This window comes from Natrix helvetica (genome assembly GCF_964273705.1).
Source record: "Natrix helvetica genome assembly, chromosome: Z".
NCBI lineage: Eukaryota > Metazoa > Chordata > Lepidosauria > Squamata > Natricidae > Natrix > Natrix helvetica.
The window spans coordinates 4,012,240-4,035,925 of NC_138554.1; the positions used below are offsets into that span (position 1 = coordinate 4,012,240).

General features: G+C 46.6%; 2 protein-coding genes across 2 annotated transcripts in view; one reads left to right on the top strand and one right to left on the bottom strand.

Moving 5' to 3' along the window:
- Positions 1 to 1,839: 1,839 nt before the first annotated feature.
- On the bottom strand, positions 1,840 to 18,351 carry LOC309381421 (polyadenylate-binding protein 2-like). Its single transcript, XM_081932384.1, has 7 exons — positions 17,938 to 18,351; positions 13,257 to 13,371; positions 9,906 to 9,973; positions 9,704 to 9,810; positions 8,067 to 8,154; positions 6,002 to 6,156; positions 1,840 to 2,070 (listed from the first exon to the last, which is right to left on the bottom strand). Exons 1-7 carry the CDS (start codon positions 18,334 to 18,336, stop codon positions 2,031 to 2,033), a joined length of 972 nt encoding a protein of 323 aa, XP_081788510.1. The 5' UTR covers positions 18,337 to 18,351; the 3' UTR covers positions 1,840 to 2,030.
- A 3,618-nt stretch (positions 18,352 to 21,969) lies between these two features.
- Positions 21,970 to 23,686, top strand: part of LOC309402132 (protein phosphatase 1 regulatory subunit 3E-like) — a 7,417-nt gene continuing 5,700 nt past the window's right edge. Inside the window, exon 1 of the mRNA XM_081971729.1 lies at positions 21,970 to 23,107. Coding sequence (XP_081827855.1) covers positions 22,655 to 23,107 — 453 coding nt within the window. The 5' untranslated portion in view covers positions 21,970 to 22,654. The remainder of the gene's footprint in view (positions 23,108 to 23,686) is intronic.

The window sequence follows — 23,686 nt, forward strand, 5'->3', positions numbered from 1 at the left end:
AGGTTGTCCGCTAAGACTCCAAGATCCCTGTGACCGCTATTAAGCCTGATTTCACCCAATCTACATGTGTCCTTTTGGTTTTTCTTGCCTAAGTGTAAGATTTGACTTCTCTCTACATTGAATTTCATTTTGTTAGCTAGTTGTAGTTGTAAATTGAGGAGTGCCTGAGTTAATTGCCTCCTGGAATTGCTGGGGATGTTTGAAAAAGATGCTATCCTGCAACCAACATAACAGAATTGATGCAAAAATCCATTTTAAGGATTAGCAAAATTTATAACCTTCCCTTTCAAGCCAATAAACCGGTTTAGAAGCGCTCCAGCTTCACTTAACGACCCCCACTGAGCCCACACTTTCAGTTGTGAACTTCACCGCCCCGTTTTACCACCTTTCTTGCCAGGGTCGGGAAGCGAATCCCTGCAAGTCGTTAAGCGAACGAGACGGTTGTGAAGTGAATCTTCCCCCCCCCACGCATTACGTTTGTCAGATCAACACCACCCCCACCTCAAAAACAAAACAAAACTGGGATATCCCCATCCCTGGCCATGGCAACCATCATAAATGTGTCAGTCGGCGTTTGAATTCTGATCGCCCGAGCAAGCTGAGGACACAGCAACGGTCAGTAAGTGAGAAAAATGATCACGCCATTTTTTTCGGCGCCGCTGTAACTTTTAACGGTCACTAAGCGAACCATCAGTTGAGGACCACCTATATGGGAATATACCCACCTTTCAGCATCAGCCGAGAAAAGTCACACATCCAACGCTCATTTCTTCCAAAAACATCTTTATTATTTTTTTTATTTTTTTTTCCCACCCTTATAACATTCTGCTTCTTCCTCTGTTTTACCCTCCCCTCTGACCTGGAATATTTTTTCCCCTTTTTTTTCCCCCTCTTTTTTTTTTTTTTTTTATAAATTCAATCCCAATACCCACCCCCACCCCCAAAAAGCCCTTCCGGGGTGGTCTTTTATTTATTTATTTTATTTCCCTCCCCTGCCCCTGGTTTTCTACAGCATCAGGTTTCGGTGTATTTCTTCAGGCTAAAAAATAAAGGAATCTGTAAAGATAAAGACACTCAAACAAGGCATATAACAACCCTCCCCCCCCCCCCTAGAAGAGACACACACGAGGGAGGAAAAAATGGGGGGCACGGGAAACACCTATGACCTGTGTGGCGGGCACTGGATGGGAGGGAAGGAAGGACCCGTTTTTTAAACAGGAATCAGTCTTTTTTTTAGAACAATGCATTTGGGTGCAGGACAAAATTCCGAGATTGGAGCGAAAGGGTGATGGAGAGTAAGAGGCAGGGATGGATCCCTTCTGCAACCTCCAGCCAGAACGGGATGGGGCAGTGATGGGCAGAAACATAAGTTGGGCGAGGGGACATCTGAAAAAAAAAGATAGCGACGAAGCTTTGAATGCCAGCTTCTTCCTGGCTAGTCTGGAAGGAAGGAAGGAAGGAAGGAAGGAAGGAAGGAAGGAAGTAAGGAAGTAAGGAAGGAAGGAAGGAAGGAAGGAAGGAAGGAAGGAAAGGAATGGTAGGGCAAAGCAATGAAAAGGCAGTGGGAATCAAGCAGGGAAATAAATGCGCAAACGAGAGACACACAATGGAGCAGCGAAAGAGAAAGAAAAGAATCACAGAATTTTGGAGGGGATGGGACGCCCTCCCCGGCATTGCCCCCAACCCACTCCTAAAAACACAGAGGAAGAATTCCCCACCCCCCAAAAAAATCTGCCATAGGGAAGGAAGGTCGGAGAGGGAAACTTCACTCTCTCGACAATACTACCAAGTGTTTTAACAAAAGCTCAGCTGCCCCACAATTTTTTTTCTTTTTCTTTCTTTCTTTCTCCCCTCCCTCCATCTTTTTCTCTGCACAGAGTTTAGAAACATCCTCCTCCCCCCGACAGTATATATATATGTATATATATATAATTTTTTTTTTCCATCATGGTAACAATCTTCATTTTTTTTCTTTTTTTTTTTCCTCCTTCCTAAAAAACCATTTTTTTGTGTGTGTTTTTGTTTTGTTTTTAGTAAGGGGAATACCATGAGGTCGATCTGGCCCGGCCCCTGCGAAGAGAAGAAGGAAACAGGTTAATAAAAAGAGGTATATTTTCTTTTATAAAAACTACAGAAAATGGGTTTTTTTTAAAAAAAAAATGTGAGAAAAATTCAACATCTTCCCCCACAAAAAAGGCTGCGAATTTTGGCGATGAACTCCGTCACTACGACTTTTATCACTTGAAAAAAAAATTTTTTTTGCTTTGGGTTCTGACATCCTGAAGCTAATTTGAAACTTTAATCGACTTTTCAATTCAAAGAGGTCAAAAACACGACATTTCGACGCTCCGAGGTTTCTGAAAAAAAAATTGATTTGAGGAGTTTTATCAGGGTGAGTGGTCCTCAACGGCCGGCTGCAAAGGGAGCCCAAAATTTCCTGTCGCTAAGCGAGACGTGGGTTAAAAAAGACCTTTGCTCCATTTTACGACTCTTCTCGCCACGGCCGTTAAGTGTACCTCTGCAGTTCTTTAAGCTAGCAACACGGTTTAAGTGAGGACTGTCCTGTTGATTTTGCTCATCAAAAGGCGGCGTGATAAAACAGCGCATTGAGTTAAAACCAGATATATTTTTGTTGGGGATATCACCTGAAACTTATAATAAAGAGAATACCGTATTTTTCGGAATATAAGACGCACCTTTTTTCTCAAAAAAAAAAAGAGGCTAAAAATATGGGTGCGTCTTATACACCGAATACAGCATTTTTTGCCTCCCAAAGCCTTGCCCCTTCACCAAAATGGCCATGCAGAGCCTTATGGAGGCTTTCAGAGAGCTCCTGGGGGCTAGGGAGGGCAGAAATGGTCGAAAAACCGGCCGTTTTTTGCCCCCCCCCCCAACCCCCAGCAACACTCTATAAGCCTCCATAAGGCTAGGCATGCAATTCTTTTGACAAAAAATGGGCCGTTTTTTTGGGGGGGGGGAAACAGACCCGTTTTCATGAAAAACGGCCCGTTTTTGGAAGGTTTGCAGAGTGCAAAAACTTTTTTTTTCCTTTTGGAAAGCTCTTTAACTGAAGAGAATTACGTTGATCAAGTGCTGTTGCCAGCAGAAACACCTACCTACTGTATTTCTCTCTCTCTTTCTATCCCTCTCCCTACCTACCTACCTACCCTCTCTCTCCCTACCTATCTACTGTATTTCTCTCTCTCTATTTCCCTCTATCCTTCAACCTACAACCTACTTACTCTCTCCCTCTCCCTCCCTACTTCTCTCTTTCTATTTCTCTCTATGCCCCTACCTACACACACTCTCATCTCTCTTTCTCTCTCTTTATTTATCCCTTTATCTACGTACCTACTTAATTACTCTCTCCCTACCTACCTACTGTATTTCTCTCTCTTGCTCTCCCTCTCTATCCCTCTATCTGCCTACCTACTTTAAAAAAAAAAGCCTCTTCAAAACCTTGGTGCGTCTTATACTCCGAAAAACACAGTAATTATATTATAATTTATGGAAGAGCGTTGCAGATATCTGTGCCCAGGCGACACACTGCTTAAGGAAAGATGGAATGTATGTATTTTAAAACTGAAAAATAAATAACTTTTACAAAAAAAAAAAGTTCTGTGACCCCGGGATGCTGCAACCGTCGTAAGTGTGAGTCAGTTGCCAAGCATCTGAATTTTGGGGGATGCTGCAATGGTCAGTGTGGAGAACGGTCACAAGTGAGAAAAACAGCCCTAAGTCCCATTTTTTTCAGTGGCGTGGTAACTTCGAGCTGTCGTTAAATGAACCATTGTAAGTCGGGGGCCACTTGGACCTGACAAGAGACAATCCTTGACTTACAACAGTTTACTTAATGACCGCTCAAAGTTACAACGGCACTGGCTAAAATGACATAGGACCGTTTTTCACACTTATGACCGTCGCAGCCTGCCCAGTGTCACGATTGACATTCTGACGCTTGACAATTGATTCGCCTTTGTGACAGTTTGCAGTGTCCCGGAGTCCCGCGATCCCCTTTCTGCGACCTTCGGACAAGCAACGTTCGGACAGGGAGTTGGATTCACTTAACAACGGTGTGACTTATTTGACAGCTGCAGTGATTCCCTTAACAAGCCCAACAAGTCGTAAAATGGGGCGGGACTCAACTTAACCACTGTCTCACTTAGCAACAGACATTTTGGGACTCAAAAGGGGTCAGACGTCTCACGCTGCGACGCACATTTGGGCCGTGACGGTGGTCGTACGTCGAGGAAGGCCAGTCGATTGGAGAGCTCAGGAAAATGGACAAATCCTCGGATCGGAGTCGAATCGGCTTTCAAACTTTGTGTGTGTGTGTGTGTGTTTTTATCCAAAATCAACTGCTCTGGCTTGCGTGCAGGGTGAATAAAAATCAATGATTTTTTAAAAAGAAAAATAGGATTTTTAAAAAATTTAAATCTGTTTTGTTTTTTTAACAAAAATCCAATTTATTTTAATAAAATGCTTCTGGATTTTAAAAAAAATCTGTCTCAAGATAGTTTTCTACGTAAGATACATTCATAATTTAATTGATTCAGCTTGAACTGGAACTTGGTTAAGTGGCTGTCTACTTTGCGATATTGGGACTGTTGACGAGTCCGCAGCGGGTCAGAGGAGGAGCCGCTGTAGGTCAGAGATGACAGTTGCTCTTTAAAAATCATGATTTAAGTCGAGTCGATTTTAAATCAAGCCTTTTACTAGTGTTTTCAATCATGATTTCAATTGACTTGATTTACTGTATTTTTGGGAGAATAAGACGCAATCCCCCCTCCCCCAAAAAAGAGGGTGAAACTTTGAGTGTGTCTTATACATCGAAAGTAGTCCGGCCACCCTCCAGCCCCCACCCTTTGGCTTCTTCCTCCCAGCAATCTGCCTCCTTGCAGCAAACAGCAAACAACCTCTTTCAGTTTCAGCACAGCTTGATCAGCCCAAACAGCTGATTGGTTGGATCAGCCTCCTGACCATCAGCTGTTTCAGGCTGCAGGGATGGCCATTGCCTATTGCTGCCTCCGTGCGCCCCATTTTCAGCTTCCGCATCCCATTTTCGGCCTCTGCGTGCCCCATTTTCCACTGATTCTGATCCCCGCCGCCCAGAATGGGCGGGAAATGGGGTGCGTGGAGGCGGAAATAGGCTATGGCAATCCCTACAGCCTGAAACAAACTCAGTCCAATCCAACCGACAATCAGCTGCTTGTGCTAATCAGGCTGTGCTGAAATTGAAGGGGGCAAAGGCCAATTTTTTTTCTTGTTCTAATCAGGCTGTTGTCAGGCCTGCAAGCCATCTTTTCTTGTGGATCTTAGGGCCTGCCACTCTTTCTATTACTCTACAATGCATTTTCTATTGTGGGAAAATGGGAGGGGGGATTGTACGGAGTTAGATGGTATGTAGTCAAAACAAAATTCCTTTCTAGAAAGCCAAGGTCATCCTTTGTCGCTGCACCTCTGGACCTGACTGGCATTGGAAGATTGGACCGTGTGATGGACTTGTGAGTGTGGGGGCAAGATCTTGAACTTTCAACCGGGTGGGGAAAACCGGGAAGCTCTCAAGATTCGGGTTTTCCCAGATGTGTCATAAATTCGGAACTTTGAGCAATACTTTGCCTTGGACTCTGATTTTGGGATGCTATTTGGAACCTTGACAGCTGTGCTGAAATGGAAACTGAAACTGGCAGTTTGCTGCAAGAAGGCAAATTGCCCAGAGGCAGATTTCCCCCCCCCCTTTTCCTCCTCAAAAGCTAGGTGCATCTTATACTCCGGAGCGTCTTATACTCCGAAAAATACGGTAAATCAAATCCACCCTGCTTGCAGGAGCCCTTTCCTGGGTCTGTTTCATGTGATGAATGAAGTGAAGCCGGGCGTTTTAAGCCTGGGATTGTTACCTAGCCGTTTGCAAGTGTCAACCTGACCACCTACCGTGAATCGACACCAGCCCCCCCCCCCCACTTTCCCTCCCAACCTGCCGATCCCTTTTTAAGGGTCAGACCTGTAAGCACGCCCTCGGGGCGGCCTGCTGCTGAAGCCACTGTAGAAACGGGCCCTCGAACTACTGTAGCCGGAGCCTCGCCCTCGGTACCGGGTTCTGGGGAAGCCTCTGTCTGTGGTGCTGATCCCTGGCCGGTTGGTCCGTTTGGGAATCACCTAATAAAAAAATAATAATTTAAAAACGGAAGAGAATCGTGCAAGTCAAGGGTGTGAGAGTTTTAAAACATCCAAAACCGACACTCCCTAATTCGACAGACAACGCTGTCGAATGATTGTTGAATTAACAAAGAAGGTTTATTCAATCCCCTTTTGCAAAGGGAGGCCTCCCTGCACTCCCTTCCCAAGTTGGATTGCGATTGTGAAGCCCGCGCTTTTGAGTTTCACGCAAGGCGTTGATACATTTCCACAAAATACCCGCTCCACCCAATGTACCCTATTTTTTCAGACTATAAGACGCACCGGGGAGTATAAGACGCACCAAGATTTTGAAAAGGTAATTTTTAAAAAAAACAGTTTTTGCACTCTGCAGTCCTCCCTAACCCTTCTGCACACCTCATTTTTTGTGAAAACGGGCCCGTTTCTTTGCAAAAAAATAGGGCATGCATAGGCTTTGGGAGGCTTGTAGAGTGCTCCTGGGCAGCTGGGGGCAAGAAATGACCCGTTTTTCCAAAAAATCAGGGCATTCATAGGCTTTGGGAGGCTTGTACAGTGCTCCTGGGGAGCTGGGGGCAAAAAACGACCCGTTTTTCCAAATAAACAGGGCATGCATAGGCTTCAGGAGGCTTGTAGAGTGCTCCTGAGCAAAAAATAACCCATTAAACAGGGTGTGCGTAGGCTTTTGGGGGCTGGGGGCATTTTGCAGGCCTCCCAAACCATCTGAACATCCATTTTTATGAAAGGGGTGGGGTTTCAGGAGGCCAAAAATGCTGCATTCAGCGTATAAGATGCACCCAGATTTTCATTGTCTTTTTTTGGGGGGGGGAAGGTGCATCTTATACTCCGAAAAATATGGTACGTCCCGCCTAAGATCCCTTACATTCTGTGTTCGTGACCAACGTGGATTACCCCTTTGCCTAGCCACAACAGGATCCACCTTATCTGGTCTTTTGCAATTTGTCCTGCACGTGGGCTTTTTTCCTTGAATATTCAGACCGCGCTGACACTCATAGGGACTAGCCCTTTATCATGTGTGGTTTTTATTTGGCCTTGCGGCTGAGGCTTGCGAGTAAGAGTCATCGACTTAAAAAGTATGTTATGATTCTTCAGATATATTTTATAAAAGGGTAACTTTCCATCCATTCTCACAAGGAAGGGTGTGTTTGTGGGGGGGGGGGGGGAGGATGAAATCTAAAGAAGAAATATCAGCTACTGAGATACAAGCAGAACAAGAAACAATGGATGGAAACTGATCGAGGAGAGATGCAACCTAGAACCAAGGAGAGATTTCCCGTCAATGAGAACAAGAGAGAAAGAATGAGAGAGGGGGGGAGAGAGAGAGAGAGAGAGAGAGAGATTTAAAGAAGAAATATCAGCTACTGAGATACAAGCAGAACAAGAAGCAATGGATGGAAACTCATCAAGGAGAGAAGCAACCTAGAACTAAGGAGAAATTTCCTGACAGTGAGAACAAAGGAGAACGAGGGAAAGATGGAAAGAGGGAGAGAGAGAGAGAGAGAGAGAGAGAGAGAGAGAGAGAGAGAGATTGATTTAAGGAAGAAATATCAGCTACTGAGATACAAGCAGAACAAGGAGCAATGGATGGAAACTCATCAAGAAGAGAAGCAACCTAGAAGTAAGGAGAAATTTCCTGACAATGAGAACAAGGGAGAGCAAGAGGCACAGATAATAAGCGAAATAAAAGGAAAGAGAGAGAGGGAGGGAGAGAGAGACAGAGAAAGAAAGACAGACAGACACCAGCTGGCTGGCGCGGATGTGCGCAACGGGACCTGGAAGAGTAGCTGGCAACGGTGTATGTGCCCACAGAGGGCTCTTCGTGCCATAGGTTGGCTGCACTATTTAGTTACTCTTCAGGAATCGGGCGCAGAGTGTGTAAAGGGCATACGCACCTTGATCTGTCTCCCCCTGAAGAGGGACTCGTCTAACGCCAAGGAAGTCCGCACCGACTCCTTGTCGGAAAATTCAATGTAGGCAAACCTTGAGAAAACGGGCAGAAGAAAAACGGATTAGACCGTTTCATTACCGTTCCGCGGGAGGCTCACTTGCAGGCAGTCCTCGACCTACGACCGCAACCGGGCCCCAAATGTCAGTCGCTAAGCCAGGCAGTTGCTCAAGCAAGCTTTGCCCCCGTTTTACGACCTTGCTCGCCACGGCTGTGACGCAAAGCTGGCTCCCCCGTTTGGTAGACGGTCGCAAAAGGAAATCACAGGACAAACACACACCAGGATACGACAACCGTCATATAAACACAGTTGCCAAGCGTCCAAATTTTGGATTTCCGTGACCCCAGGGATGCCCGCAATGGTCTTTCAGTGTGAAAACGGTGACGCGTTCCCTTTTTGTGAGCGCCGTTGTATCTTCAAACGGTCACTAAACAAAAGGGTGGAGGCCTACCTAGGTACCAACTGTGGGAAGTGCACCCCAAAGGACAGTGCCAGCAACCACGAAAGCCGTGGCCAAAAGACTTAAGCCAGCCCTTCCCCTTTAAGAAAACCAAGAAGCATCAGCTGAAAGGAAAACTCAGAGCAGCCCTGCTAAAGGCTGTTACAAAAGTAACAAAGCTGACCACAGAAACACTTAAGTAGAGCCATTAAGATAAGGGGAATCAGGCTAAAAACAAACTCGCCAAGGTAAACCGAAACTCCCTTTTTCCTGACCCTGACAGAATTACACCCCAAGGACAGGGGGGGGGGAAAAAGTCCTGGGACCAGTAAAACAAAACCCAATGTTCTGACCGAGGCTTCACAAGAGCATGAAGCAAACTCCTTGTCCCGACAAAAAAAAAAACCTTTTATTGATCGTGAATTCTGCTCATTCCCATCCAGCCAAGTCTTTCGAGGGAGGATTTACAGTCACAGACCTTATCTGGCTTGGAGAGCTGCCAGGCCGATCTCTGCAAAACTTGGCCAGGAGTCTCGGGAGAGTCCCGAACCAATGAAGCGAACTAATGGCCTCCTGCAAACTCCACTCCCCTGGCGCTCCCTCTTTTATTTCCTGGGGGAGAGGCTTTTCATTGTCCACCTGTGGCCTTACTCCCAAGTCAACCCTGATTTCTTAGCTGTTCTTTTCTTCTGGCAACTCTGGCATACGCACACTGAGAACAGGCTCCAGCTGCTCGTCTGCCTCACTGATGTCTGACTCCGAAAGCAGCTGATAACTGTCAGACGGCCCTGGCCCTCTTTCTGCCTCTGACACAGAGCCCTCATCAGAGCCTTCCCCAGACTCCAGGACTGGCCCAGGTTCCTCCCCAACCTCCTCACTGTCGGAATCTGCCGCCAGCTCAGCTGGGGCCACAATATCCAGGGCAATCAGAAACCCATCAATCTGCAGGAGCTTCGAAGGGGAATTAAGGGGAAATCTGCTTGAAAGCCAAGAATACTAAAGCTGTGTCACTTTTTTGCTTCTTGCCTTCCTACATTAAAAGAATTCCACTTTCTGGCAGCTGGCTTCTGCATCCATTTCTCTCTCTCTCCCTCTCTCTCTCTCTCTCTCACACACACACACACATACGAAAAACTCAACTCACCCCTTGGGATGGCCCGTGTATTTGTCGCACAGGATGGTCACACGGTTGACGGAACCACAGCCGTGGAAGTGGGCTTCCAACTCTTCTGCCGTTGCCCCGTAATCTACCTGAAATGGAAGACGGGTCCCAGTTCAGGAGGTGACCCTGCTGGTTTTGTCCTCGCTTGGAAGAAAGCTAAGAGGGGGGGAAGGGGGAAACTCACATTTCCTACGTATATCGATCTGGCATCGGCTTCCATCTTTTCTTCTAAAGACATGATGACCGGGCCAGCTAGAGAGAGAGAGAGAGAGAGAGAGAGAGAGAGAGAGAGAGAGAGAGAGAGAGAGAAAACGAGAGAGAGAATGATTAAATAAGGTGGAAGGGAAAATGTCTATGGAGATTCTCAGTCCTCCAGCCTATACCCAAAGATGCTTTCCCCAAGAGGCGGCTGGTCTTTCTGGCTTTTCTTCAAAGATCTTTTGCTTCTCCTCCAAGAAGCTTCTTCAGCTCTGATTGGAGGGGGGGGGGTCAAAAGAAAATAAGATCCTGTCTTACTTTCAGGGAAACACGGTAGATAAAACCTCCAGGTGGCTTTAACGATTGGCTAAAAGGATGCAAATGAAAAGGATCAGCTGTAAATCCTTCCCTTCCTCCACCATCCAATCAGAGCCGAAGAAGCTTCTTTTGGGGAGAAGGGAAGGAGATGCCTTCAAAGAAACACCAGAAAAGTCCAGTGGCCTCTTGGGAAAAGCACGACCTGGGTGACTTGAGGAATCTCCATGGAGTGCAGAGAAGAGCAACCAAGAGGATTAGGGGACAGGAGGCTAAAACATAGGAAGAACGGTTGCAGGAACTGGGGATGCCTAGTTGAATGAAAAGAAGGACCAGGGGAGACATGATAGCATCTCCCAATATCTCAGGGGTTGCCACAAAGAAGAGGGAGTCAAACTATTCTCCAAGGCACCTGAGGGTAGAACAAGAAGCAATGGGTGGAAACTAATCAAGGAGAGAAGCAACTTAGAACTGAGGAGAAATTTCCTGACAGTTAGAACAATTCATCAGGGGAACAGAAGTTGCCTCCAGAAGTTGTGAATGCCCCAACACTGGAAGTCTTTAAGAAGATGTTGGATAGCCATTTGTCTGGAACGGTATAGGGTTTCCTGCCTAGGCAGGGGGTTGGACTAGAAGACCTTCAAGGTCCCTTCCAACTCTGCTATTGTATTGTATTGCATTGCATTGCATTGCATTGCAATACATATATATATATATGTATTGCAATGTAAATATATATATATTTATCAGTACAAATACAACATATATATATATATATATATATATATATATATATATATATATATATATATATATATATATAGGCATATAAATATATATATATATACAGACATATACGTACATACATATACATATATATATATACATATACATATATATACACACATACACATAAGCAAACACAGAAGCACAAGACCCACTGATAGATAGGCACAGGGTGTACCAGAACAGAGGCCCCATAACTTATTTGACTATATACTTATAGGAAGTATTTGAATGGTTGCCATTTCCTTCTAAACCACTTCCTTAACGCTGGGTCAAAATATATGACCTGTGAACATTTCTAAAAGCACAACTGCCGTATTTTTCGGACTATTAAGACCCACCGGTGTATAAGACGCACCTAGCTTTCGAAGTAAGGTGGGAAAAAAAGATTTTTGTCCTCCCTGGCCCCCAGAAGCACTCCGCAGGCTTCAGCAGGGCTGGGGGGATGGCAAAAATGCCCCCGTTTTTGTGGAAAATGGGCCACTTTTCGCAAAAATAGGAGTCTTCGTACCTCCCCCCTCCCCGTTTCTCCCCCAATTAGCCTTCCTGAAGCCTGCAGAGTGGCTGGGGGAAGGCAAAAAACCCTCGGTTTTTGTGAGGCTTCCGGAGGTAAAAAAAATGGCTACCGTATTTCCCGGAGAATAAGACGCACCTTTTTCCCCCCTCAAAAAAAAAGAGGCTGAAAAATCTGGGTGCGTCTTATACACTGAATACAGCATTTTGTGCCTCCCGAAACCCCATCCCCTTCACCAAAATGTAGAAGGCTTTCAGAGAACTTCTGGGGGCTGGGGAGGCCAGAAATGAGTGAAAAACGGGGCCATTTTGGGCTCAATTTTGCCCCCTTCCCCTCAGCCTCCCGGAGTACTCTATAAGCTTCCTAAAGGCTATGCATGACATTTTTTTTTTGACAAAAAACGGGCCAATTTTTTGCAAAAAACGGGCCCTTTTCTGCTTGTTTTGGGTGCCCCCCCCCAGGAGCACTCTACAAGCCCCCTAAAGGCTATTCATGCCTCTCTTTTTTTTGGGAAAAAAATGGGCCCATTTTCACAAAAAAACTTGCCATTTTGGGGAGGTTTGCAGAGTGCAAAAACTTTTTTAAAAAATCTGCCTCTTCAAAACCTTGGTGCGTCTTATACTCCGGTGCGTCTTATATGCCAAAAATACGGTCTATTCGGTGTATAAAACGCACCATTCCCATGCTCTTTTTTTGGGGGGGGGGAAAGCTGCGTCTTATACTCTGAAAAATACGGCACTTTTTTTCTTTGAGACAAAAAAAACACAACATATTGTGATTGGCCTATATGATGGGAATTTCCGTACACCCTGTGCACAAAGACAGGTAACCTTAAACACTCAAGGGCCACAAAGGCCCTAATCGGAAGCTCCCCGTTCTGGAGCTGACCCCACCATAGAGTCTCCTCCTAGCGCAGCGTCCTTTTTCCTCGACCTGTCCTAACCGAAAGCCCTATCGATTGTGGAGCTGACCAGCGACAGGGAGCTGCAGCAGAGGGATGAAAGAGCCACATGCGGCTCCGGAGCCGCAGATCGCCAATCCCTGCACTAGACCAAAGAGGCCGTCATCATCTATACTCATGGATATAAACGCAAACTCACACCCCTATATGACACTGTGTGTGTGTGCATCTATAATCCTTAATTATAGGTACTAGGTACTTGCGGGATCGCATCCTACCACACACTTCCCTGCGACCGATTCGCTCTCACAGGGAGGGGCTCCTCCGGGTGCCGTCCACTAGGCAGTGCCAACGGGCGGCACCTAGGAGTAGAGCCTTCTCTGTGATGGGCCCAACCCTCTGGAATGACCTCCCCCCCCCCGATATCAGAACCACCACCGACTTTCTCTCCTTTTGACGAAAACTGAAGACTCACCTGTTCCGTTTAGCCGGCCTGGACCATTCATAACCTCATCATACCTCTTGGCAGATATATTTTAATTGGGTAATTTTAATTGGGTATTTTTTAAGATTGTTTATATACTGTTTTTATCTGCTTTACCTGTACAGTGTTGTATTGCCTCCTCTTCTATGTTTTTATGTTTGCAGTCTATTTTATCTATTTCATTTGACTGTACACCGCCCCGAGTCCCTTTGGGGAGAGGGGGCGGTATAAAAATCGAAATAAAGGTAAAAGTTAATAATTAAATGGTTCTCCTGATTGAGAGGGTGGCTAAAATTCAGAATTTCCAGGAAAATGGGGGGGAGGGGGGCTGACTCACCGTTGCCGGGTGGGGGGCTCATATTCATCTGCTTCTCAACTTCATTTTGCAACTCTTTCAACTTCTCGGCTTCTTCCTCCATCTCTCGTACCCTGGCTTTAATGGCCTCCAGCTCCTGGGGAGAAATGGGCGAGCCGCCGTGAGCCAAATAAAACGGTCCTTTCCAAATTGTTTCCCACCCAAAGGCTCCTTCTGAAAGAAGTCTAGGTAGCCCTCGACTTACGACACCAGAGCCTAAACATTTCTGGTTTTGGCTGGTTTCGTGAATCTGTTTTTCCCCATTTGCTCGTCACAGACGGTCGCAAAGGGGGATCGCGCGGGATGTCAGGCCTGTCCTAAATGCGAGTTAATGGCCAAGTTTTGATCACGAGGCTGCTGGAATGGTGAAAAATGGTTGCAAGTCACTTTTTTCACTGCCGTCATAACTTTGAATGGTCACTGAAGTAAGGGTTGTAAGTCGAGGAAAGCCTGCATCCATTCTACAACGAAACCACAGGTAGTCCTTGACATACAATTATTCGTTTAGTGACATTTGTTATTGTAACGCCACTGAAAAAAAATGAGTTACACCCGGTCCTCACGATTACGTCCACAGTGACCAAAATCTTGGGCAGCCAGCACATATTTACAATTGTTACGCTGCCCTGGGGTCACGCAATCACACCATGTGTGACCTTTTGGGACAGCTTCCAAGTAGCAAAGTCAATGGGAGGAAGCCGGATTCGTTTAACGACTCTGTGATTCCCTTAACAACTGTGGGAAGGTCGGTTGTAAAACAGAGGCAAACAGCTATCTCGCTTCGCAACGGGAATTCTGGATCCCAATGGTGGTTATAAATCAAGGACTAACTGCATGGCCAATTAGGATCCAATCGTGGGCAATACAGTTAAGTCTCTCGACTTGCAACAGTTCGCTGTGACCGTTTGGAGTTACGACGGTGCTGAAAAGAGAAGCGACTTATGACCGTTTTTCACACTTACGACTGCTGTGGCATCCCCACAGTCACGTGATCAAAATTCAGGTGCTTGGAAAACTGACTACGACGGTATTTATGACCCGTTGCTGTGTCTTGGGGATCACACAATTCCCCCTTTTGCGACCTTCGGACAAGCAAAAGTCAAGGGGGAATCCAGATTTGCTTAACAACTGTTTTACTAATGCCACAACCTCCGCGATGAGTCGCTTAACTCCTGCCGTGGCCAGAAAGGGTCGTAAAGAGAGGCCAAATTCACTCCGCCAACCTCTTGCTTCGCAACCGAATGTCGGGGTCATGATTTACCTGTATCCCATTCCCAATAGCATCCCACCCAACCCCTGTGCCTCCTGATTTTTCCCTCTTGGGTCCCATTTCTTTCCCCCCCACTCCTTTTCCATTTGAAACAGAGCAACCCCACTGGAGTGGCCCTAACAACCCGCATTTCATGCCCAACGCCAAGAAGCATCGTTTCCCTTCCATTAAATGGTGCAAGTTTTCTAACCTCCAGATAGATTTATTTTACAATCCAATCGATAGAGCGATAGATTGATAGGTAGATTTTACAACCAGATAGATAGATAAATAGATAGATAGATAGATAGATAGATAGATAGATGATAGATAGATAGATAGATAGATAGATAGATACATAGATACATAGATACATAGATAGATTTTACAATCCGATAGATAGATAGATAGATAGATAGATAGATAGATAGATAGATAGATAGATAGATAGATAGATAGATAGATAGATAGATAGATAGATGATAGATAGGATTTTACAATCCAATAGTTTTATTTTACAACCCAATAGAGATATACATATAATTTACAACCAGAGATAGATAGATAGATAGATAGATAGATAGATAGATAGATAGATAGATAGATAGATAGATAGATAGATAAGATAGATTTCACAATCCCCTACAAATGCCGGGCTCTATCTGGGCTGCCCCCCCGAAGCCATTGTTCCAGATGGCAGAAGCCCCCTCTGCCTTTAAAAGAAAGGGGGTCTTTCTCCCCAGATTGGCCCAATTAGTGGGAAGCTCCCATCCTCCGCTCAACGCTCTTTGTTCCCACGCTGAGACGCAATGGAGGCTCTTCCTGCCCTGCAGCTCCAGCGTCCCATCAAAGCATCCCGCATCCAGCGCTTAGGGACGTTTTTCCAAGGAGCCACGTGTCTCCCAGACGCCCCACTACCACCAATCCCTCCAGGATCTGTGTTGTGGAAAAGACCCCCCACCCCCACCAATCTTTTCAATCCTCTCCCCCCCCCCTGCCTCTCCCATTAAGCCTCATGGCTCAATCCCATCTCCCCCCCCTCCCGCCACAGCAAACAGTCGCCCTTCCCTATCCATCCCTCTTTTCTTTTTTTCAATATGCGCCAAAAAAAATTCGCTTTCTCCTCTGATCTGGCGCTAAAGCAAAAACGGGCTCTAGTCCCAAAAATAAAATTTTAAAAATTGCATTTTTTTATTTTTTAAAAGAGGGGTTTCCATCCCTCTTATTGTTCTCCAGCCAGGCATGCAGGGGGGGGCGAAGGAGACAGATCCGGGTCAGGAAGGAGGAAGAGGATTTTTTTAAAAAAAAAAATCTCACCTGCTTTCCTTCCTCTTTCATTTTTTCCTTGTTTAAATTCTTTCCTTCTTCCCTTCCACTTATTCCCATCTCTTTCCTTCCTTCCTCTTTCCTTTTTTAAAAAAAAATATTTCCTTCCTCCCGTCCTCTTGTTCCCATCTCCTCCCTTCCTATTTTATTTTTTTCTTTTTCAATTCTTTCCTTCCTTCTATTCCCACCTGCGCCCTTTCCTTCTTTCCAAGCTCGTACTTTAATTTTTCCTCTTCTCTCCTCCCTCCCTTCTTCTTCTTCCCTCATCTCCTCCCTTCCTATTTCATTTTTGCTTTCTTGAATGCTTTCCTTCCTCAATTCCATCTCCTTCCTTCCTACCGCTCACCCTTTTTCCAGATTTTCTCATTTTTTAAAATTCTTTCCTTCCTTCCATACCGTCTTCTTTTAATTTTCCTTCCGCCCTTCCACACTTACTACCATCTCCTTCCTTCCATTCCCCCTTAAATCTTTCCTTTTTTTTTGAAAAATTCCATCCTTCCTCGCTTCCACTTATCCCTATCTTTTCTTCCTCCCTCTTTAATTTTTCCTTTTAAAAAAATTCTTGCCTTCTTCATCCCCAGCTCCTTCCTTCTCCCCTTCCTCTTTAAACTTTCCTCTTTTTAAAATTCTTTCCTTCCTTCCTTCCTCTTTAATCTTTCCTTGTTTATTCTTTCCTTCCTTCCACTTATCCCCATCTCCTTCCCTCCCTTATTTTTCCTTTTTAATATTCTTTCCTTCCTTCCATTCATCTCCATCTCCTTCCTTCCTCTTTAATCTTTCCTTTAATTATTTCCTTCCTTCCTCCCTTCCACACTCATTCACATCTTTCCTTCCCCTCTTTTCTTCCTTTCTCCCTTATTTTTTCCTTAATTCCTCCCTTCCTCTTATCCCCATTTCCTTCCTCCCTCCTTCTTTAATCTTTCCTCTTTTTAAAATTCTTTCCTTTCTTCCTTCCACTTACCCCCACCTCCTTCCTTCCTCCCTAATTTTTCCTTTTTAAAATTCTTTCCTTCTTTCCTTCCACTCATCCCTGCTCCTTCCTTTCTTCCTCTTTAATCTTTCCTTTTTTATTCTTTCCTTCCACTCATCCCCATCTCCTTTTCTTCCTCTTTAATCTTTCCTTTTTTATCCTTTTCTTCCTTCCAGTTATCCCCACCTCCTCCCTTCCTCCCTAATTTTTCCTTTTTAAAATTCTTTCCTTCCTTCCACACTCATCCTCATCTTTCCTTCTTTCTTCCTTTCTCCCTACTTTTTCCTTCTTAAAATTCTTTCCTTCCTCTTATCTCCATTTCCTCCCTCCCTCCCTCTTTCCTTTTTAAAATTCCTCCCCTCCTTCCTTTCATTTATCCCCATTTCCTCCCTCCCTCCTTCTTTAATCTTTCCTCTTTTTAAAATGCTTTCCTTCCTTCCTTCCTAATTTTTTCCTTTTTAAAAATTCTTTCCTTCCTCCTTAATCTTTCCCTTTTTAAATTATTTCCTTCCTCCCTTCCACACTCATCCCCATCTTTCCTTCCTCTCTTCTTTCTTCCTTTCTCCCTACTTTTTCCTTCTTAAAATTCCTCCCTTCCTCTTATCCCCATTTCCTCCCTCCCTCCCTCGTCTTTCCTCTTTTTAAAATTCTTTCCTTCCTTCCATTTATCCCCATTTCTTCCCTCCCTCCTTCTTTAATCTTTCCTCTTTTTAAAATTCTTTCCTTCCTTCCATTTATCCCCATTTCTTCCCTCCCTCCTTCTTTAATCTTTCCTCTTTTTAAAATTCCTCCCCTCCTTCCTTCCATTTATCCCCATTTCTTCCCTCCCTCCTTCTTTAATCTTTCCCATTTTTAAAATTCTTTCCTTCCTTCCTTCCTTCCACTTATCCCCACCTCCTTCCTTCCATCCTAATTTTTTCCTTTTTTAAAATTCTTTCCTTCCTCTTTAGTCTTTCCTTATTTTAAAGAGAAAAAAATGCTTTCCTTTCCCCCTCCATTCATCCCTCCATCCTCCCTCCCTCCCCTTCCCCCTCGTCCACCCACCCACCCAGGAAGCCCCCAGACCCCTTTTTCTCCCCTCCCAGGGATTCCCCCCCCCCCACGACCCAAGTGCTCACCGGGTCTTCGATGGCGGAGTCTCCGGGATCGCCCTCACCCAGGCCGGCCTCCTCCTCCAGCTCCTCGGGGTGAGGGAGGTGGTGGTGGGCGCCCACGCCGGCCTGGCCGACCCGGGAGGGCAGCGAGGAGGACGAGAGGCCGCCCCTGAGGCCGACGCCACCGACGCCGTCGCCTCTGCTCCCGCCGACGCCGTCGCCCGCCGCCTCGATCACCATCTCCTCCTCCTCCTCCACGCGGAGCCCCCCGCCCTGCTCCCCCCCGGGGCCGCTTCCCCCCAGCCCGTTCCCGTACTGCGACGGCAAGCCGCCGCCCGGGCCCCCGCCCGGCTCCCCGTCGCCCCCCAAGGCCGCGATGGCGCCTCGCCCGCCGCCGCCGCTCGTGCCCTTCACGGACGCCATAGAGCCCGCCGCTGCTCCCGCCGCCGCCGCCGCCGCCACTGCCCGCCCGCCCTCGCCGACCCCTCGCCGCGCTCCGATTGGCTACCCCGTCTCGCGCCCGCTCCGATTGGTCCGACTCCGACGCTCTCTATTGGGCCTCTGCCTCGCGCCTTCAGCCCGGGCTCCTCGTTTGGTCCGGCACGGCCGTCAATCAAGAGGCGGCCGTCGGCGATTGGGGAAAGGTTCGGACCCGCCTTCAAAATGGTGGATTGGAGAGGCGAAGGGCGCTTTTTTTTGTGAGAAGGCCCGCCCCCCAAGCGTTGCCGCTCGCTGATTGGGACGGAGCGATGGGGGTTTCTCCCACCCCCCACCAGGACCTTTGTTGGCTTGGGGTACGGAACTGAATGGAGGAGGGTGGTGTCAGTCTATGAAGCCCCACCCCCCCGTGGGAAAAGATTGACGGGCGCAAAAGAAAGAAAGGTTGAGAAGCAAAGGAGGTGGACTTTGGCCGCCTTTTCCTCGCCAATCTTAATCCTCGATGCGTGATTGGTCATTTGGCATGGTTTTCGTTTTAAAAGGTAGAGCCGTCGTTTATTGGCGGAAAAGTAATTGGTCAATCCTATCCGCTGATGTTTTCATTGGGCCTCCCAGCCCGCCTTGAGCCAATCAGCCAAAACAGAGATTGCATAAGTGAGCGACTTTATGCAAATATGTGCACACGGTCTAGTCCACTGGGCGGAACACCGTTCCTCTTTTTCTATTCTAATTGGTCGAGGGTTTTTTTCCCCCCCAAGGTGGGAAAGCCGTCATTTCTGATTGGCTCCTAAAGGAAAGAACGTTTAACGGCTCTTTTGGCCCCGCCCTTGCGTAGCCCAAAGGGTTATAATCTTAATAGACCCTTCAGCACAACTTCCGGTTTCCTTTCGGAAGCTTGCGGGGCGGAAATAGGTCGTAATACCAATAGAACTTAGATTTATAAACCGGTTTGCAGGGTTTTATAGCCCCTCTCTTAAAAAAATGGCAGTAAAAGGTAGTAAAATCAGGATCACCAAGTAATTCAGGCAAAGCACCCCAAAAACACCCACATTTGCATGTAGTCCTCGACTTATGACCAAAACTGAGGCCAACATTTATGTTGTTAAGTGAAACATAAGGGACTTTCCTTGCCACGGTTGTTAAATGAATCAGTGAGATTGTTAGCATTAGGAACCCGGTTGTTAAGTGAATCTGGCTTCCCCATGGCCTTGGCTTGTACCTGGGACGCTGCGACTGTCACAAATACGAAGCAGTTGCCAAGGGTCCGAATTTTGATCACATGAGCAGTAAAGGAGGAGGAGAACAAGGAAGAGAAGGAGAAGGAGATGAAAAAGGAAGAGAAGAAGAACAAGAATAAGGAAGAGAAGAAAGAGAAGGACATGAAGGAAGAGGAGGAGGAGAACAAGAAGAACAGGAACAAGGAAGAGAAGGAGGACCTTCTGACAAGTAAAATCCCTGGGGAAGGAAGCCAGGTTCACTTAACAACAGCGTTACTAATCTAATACCTGCAGTGATTCCCTTTAACAACCCTGGCAAGAAAGATCATAAAATGGGACAAAGCTCACTTACCAAGGGTCTCGTTGGGCTCCGTTGTAGTTGTAAGTCGAGGACCATCTTGAAGAGGCCTTGTGTTCAAATGTCGCCTCTTTTAAGATGGGGAACCTGTGTAGGTGGGGAATTCTGAGAATTGAAAAGGCTAGTCTTTAGGAATGGAGATTTTGTATCTCTTCAGAAAGACTGGGAACAACCTATTCATAGGCAAAGAGACTCCTGATAAGCAACACAATCAGGCAAGGTGAAGCTGACAAGATTAGCTCAGATTTGCATTTCCCCTTTTGCAGCAAGAGCCAAGCCAGGACCCCTACGTGACCCCATAGGAATCTGGCAACAGCTATTAAAATATGAAAGGACGCATTCTTACGCATCGACAGGCATCTCAATCACAAAGGCCCAAAGAATGTTTCAAAACCCACCCAACCCCATTTGATCCACCACCCCCAAAACATGCTGCTGTCACGAAAGTTTCTGGCATCCAAATAAACAGAGACCTTCTCCATTTTATTTCCAGCGTCTTTCTCCCGGCTTGGGACCGGACAGGATTTTTCTTCCAACAGCAGCCACAATGGGGAATTCTGGGAGTTGAAGTCTTAAAGCTGGTTCTTAAGCCAGCATGGGGAATTCTGGGAGTTGAAGTCCACCGATTTTAAAACTGGTTCCTCAGCCAGGATGGGGAATTCTGGGAGTTGAAGTCCACCCATCTTAAAGCTGCTACCACCATAGATTATAGAACAGCCAAGGCACTCTGTCCATCTCTCCAGAATTTAACAAACGGAAAGAAATAGCTGGATTCAGGTATCTTTTCTGAAGTTGTCCTAAAGTTTCACTTCCTGGTTTGACCGGGGCCCGGACTTGAGGCAGTTGGTCAATTTGCATCAGAAGAGAAGAGAAACCTTCTACCCCTCATTTGTTTTAATTGCATAGCTCAACCCTTTTTATGCTGCCCGACAAAGAGCTCAAGGGAATTTCAGCAGATCCAAGATGGAGTTTCATTATTCATGAACCGGACGAATCAACTTCGATGATTCAGATGTAAACAGAATTTCCGAGTGAAGGATCCTCACCAACCCAAGCCAACACCTCTTCTTGACATCCAAGGATTATATAATAAGATATCTTGGGGAGCCCAAAAAGTGTCTCTGCTTTCTTTACCCCTCAGGCCAACAGGGAGGCCTGAGGGCCGGGTCCCATTTCTGACCCCCTGTCAATGACCCCTCATTCGCGGTCTCCTCCCTTCCTCAGCGAGGGTGCGTTTTTCGCCTTTCGATATCTCTGGCAGTGCATTAACTCCATTTGATCCTCTGAATTATTCATCTCCATGGAAAACATTTCTGGGCACGCATCTCTTTTTTTAAACAGACATTTTGTACCCTGGCACCTGGGCTTCTCTCTTTCCAGAAGCAATAGAAAAGCTTCGGGAGTCTCGTCATAAGAGGTTTTTTTTTTCCCCCGGCTCTTCCGAATCTCTCGTTTTGGGTGCAATTCTGGGATTTCTCGCAAAGATTCCTCGCTCGAGCATCGATCCGGTCGGAAGCTGGAAGGCACGCTGTCCAAGATTGGTGGGAAAAGTAATTCTGAATCACCTTTGGCTGGACCGGACCCAAAAAACGCTCATACGCTTGCAAGCTCTCAAGGGAAACACAGATAAGGCAGGCTTTGGTGGAGGTATAAAAGGACGGAGCCAGAGAGAGAGAGAGGCCAGTCGGACGGAGTGAGTGACAGCTAGAAGGCAGAAAGGAACGATGGAGCCCTTGGCAAGAGGCAAAAATCCTTCCCTCTATTGGATCAATAGCCTAAGGGAGAGGGTGTTTGGACACTCAGTATCTGCCTGAGATGTCAGCAAGCTCAGGAGATATAGATAACAAAAAAAGAGACAGACGGTGCAATAGGACCAAAAGCAGAGATGAGGCAGACATATGACATTTTCACCGAAGGAGCGGCCCTAACGTTACAAGTGCTAAATCTTGGGCGAACACTTCTTCTTTTCTCCTCATAGAAAGGAACCAAGCAGATGATTCAGTTGGGGAAACGGAGATCACCGACCGCAGAGAACAGGGCGTTTATGCTTCCCCACCCGGCCCGCATAAATTTCTGTGAAGAAGCAGAAACGACTGTCCAGCAGCAAGAAGACTTAAGAATTAGCGATACGAAGAGGTCACAGGATATGAGGAGATCTCAGCATTCCGAAGATTGGAAGACGGGCAAGAGAATGATCAAGAGGCAAGTCTCTTGAGGAGATATAGGACAGGATATAGGCCGTGAGAGCAAGGATGAGTCTCGTGGAAGGGCTGATCAAAGACTGTAATCCCTGAAGGTAACCACGACTACAGGTAAAGGCAAAGATTCCCCTTGCACATATGTGCTAATCGTTCCTGATTCTAGGGGCCGGTGCTCATCTCCGTTTCAAAGCCAAAGAGCCAGCGCTGTCCGAAGTCATCTCCGTGATTATGTGGCCGGCATGATTTACGCCGAAGGCGCTCGGAACGCTGTTACCTTCCCACCAAGGGTGTTTCCTTTTTTTTCCTACTTGCATTTTTTGCGTGCCTTCTAACTGCTAGATTGGCAGAAACTGGGACAAGTCACGGGAGCTCACTCCGTTAAACGGCATTAGGGATTTGAACTGCTGACCTTTTGGATCGACAGCATCTTAGCCACTGAGCCACTGCCACCACTGAATGATCATAATCGATTGGACAGGAATAAGTGAGCTGGGCCGTAAGGAAGAGGGGTCGGCAACTTTGCTCCTATGGCCCGCGCTCCGCCTTCCCCTTTGACCCCCAGCAACATTCCCCGCAACTTAAGCTACATTGCCGGCTTGTACGAGAGGGCCTATTATCGCACGGCCCGTCCGAGCATCGCGGAGGATTCAGGAACCGAAGGCTCCGAATCTGAGTCCGAGGGCAGGCCGCGAAGCAGGACCCAGAGACGCCGCCATCTCTTCCGAGGACCCAAAAGGAGGGGAAGGCGCCGGACTCGCTCAGCCCCAGCTCAGGGGAGGATTCGAGGAGCATCACGCAGCCGTAGCCCCGGGACTCGCAAAAGGGTGCGCTTCGCCGACTCCTTGGGCCTGGAGCTGATCAGCGTGCGGCAGTTCTGGCCCAACGACCTCCCGCAGGTGCCAGAGAGGGTCCACAATCAGCTGAGGCGCGACTCGCTCAGCCACTTCGCGCCGTGTTTGCCGTTCTGCCCACCAATGAAGGTAACATGGGTGTGTGTGTGTGTTTCGGTCCTGCCCAAAAGCATCTCGGGATGGGTTGGGGTGAGCCTTCCATAAAAGTTAGAACCATGCAATCAATTCAGAGTTTTCTTTACCCCTAGAAAAGGAGAAGAACATGGTGTTCATTTCCTTGAGGAAAAAACTAAACAAGACCAGGGCCAATTTCTAACCAGGTCTCGGAAAGGTCAACAATGTCTTCCTTACAACAGAAATAGTGCTGCCTCCAGTGGCCACACGGGGGTGCTGTCGTAAGCCAGTTTTAAGCAAGATACGTTTTAGAACAGAATAGATTAAGAACAAGAATAGAATAGAATAGAATAGAATAGAATAGAATAGAATAGAATAGAAACAGGAACGGAAAGGAACAGAGCAGAATAGAATAGAATAGAATAAAAACAGGAACGGAACGGAAAGGAACAGAAGAGAATAGAATAGGTTAAGAACAGGAATAGAATAGAATAGAATAGAATAGAATGGAATGGAATGGAATAGAAACAGGAATGGAACGGATCGGAATGGAACAGAATAGAATAGAATAGAATAGAATAGAATAGAATAGAA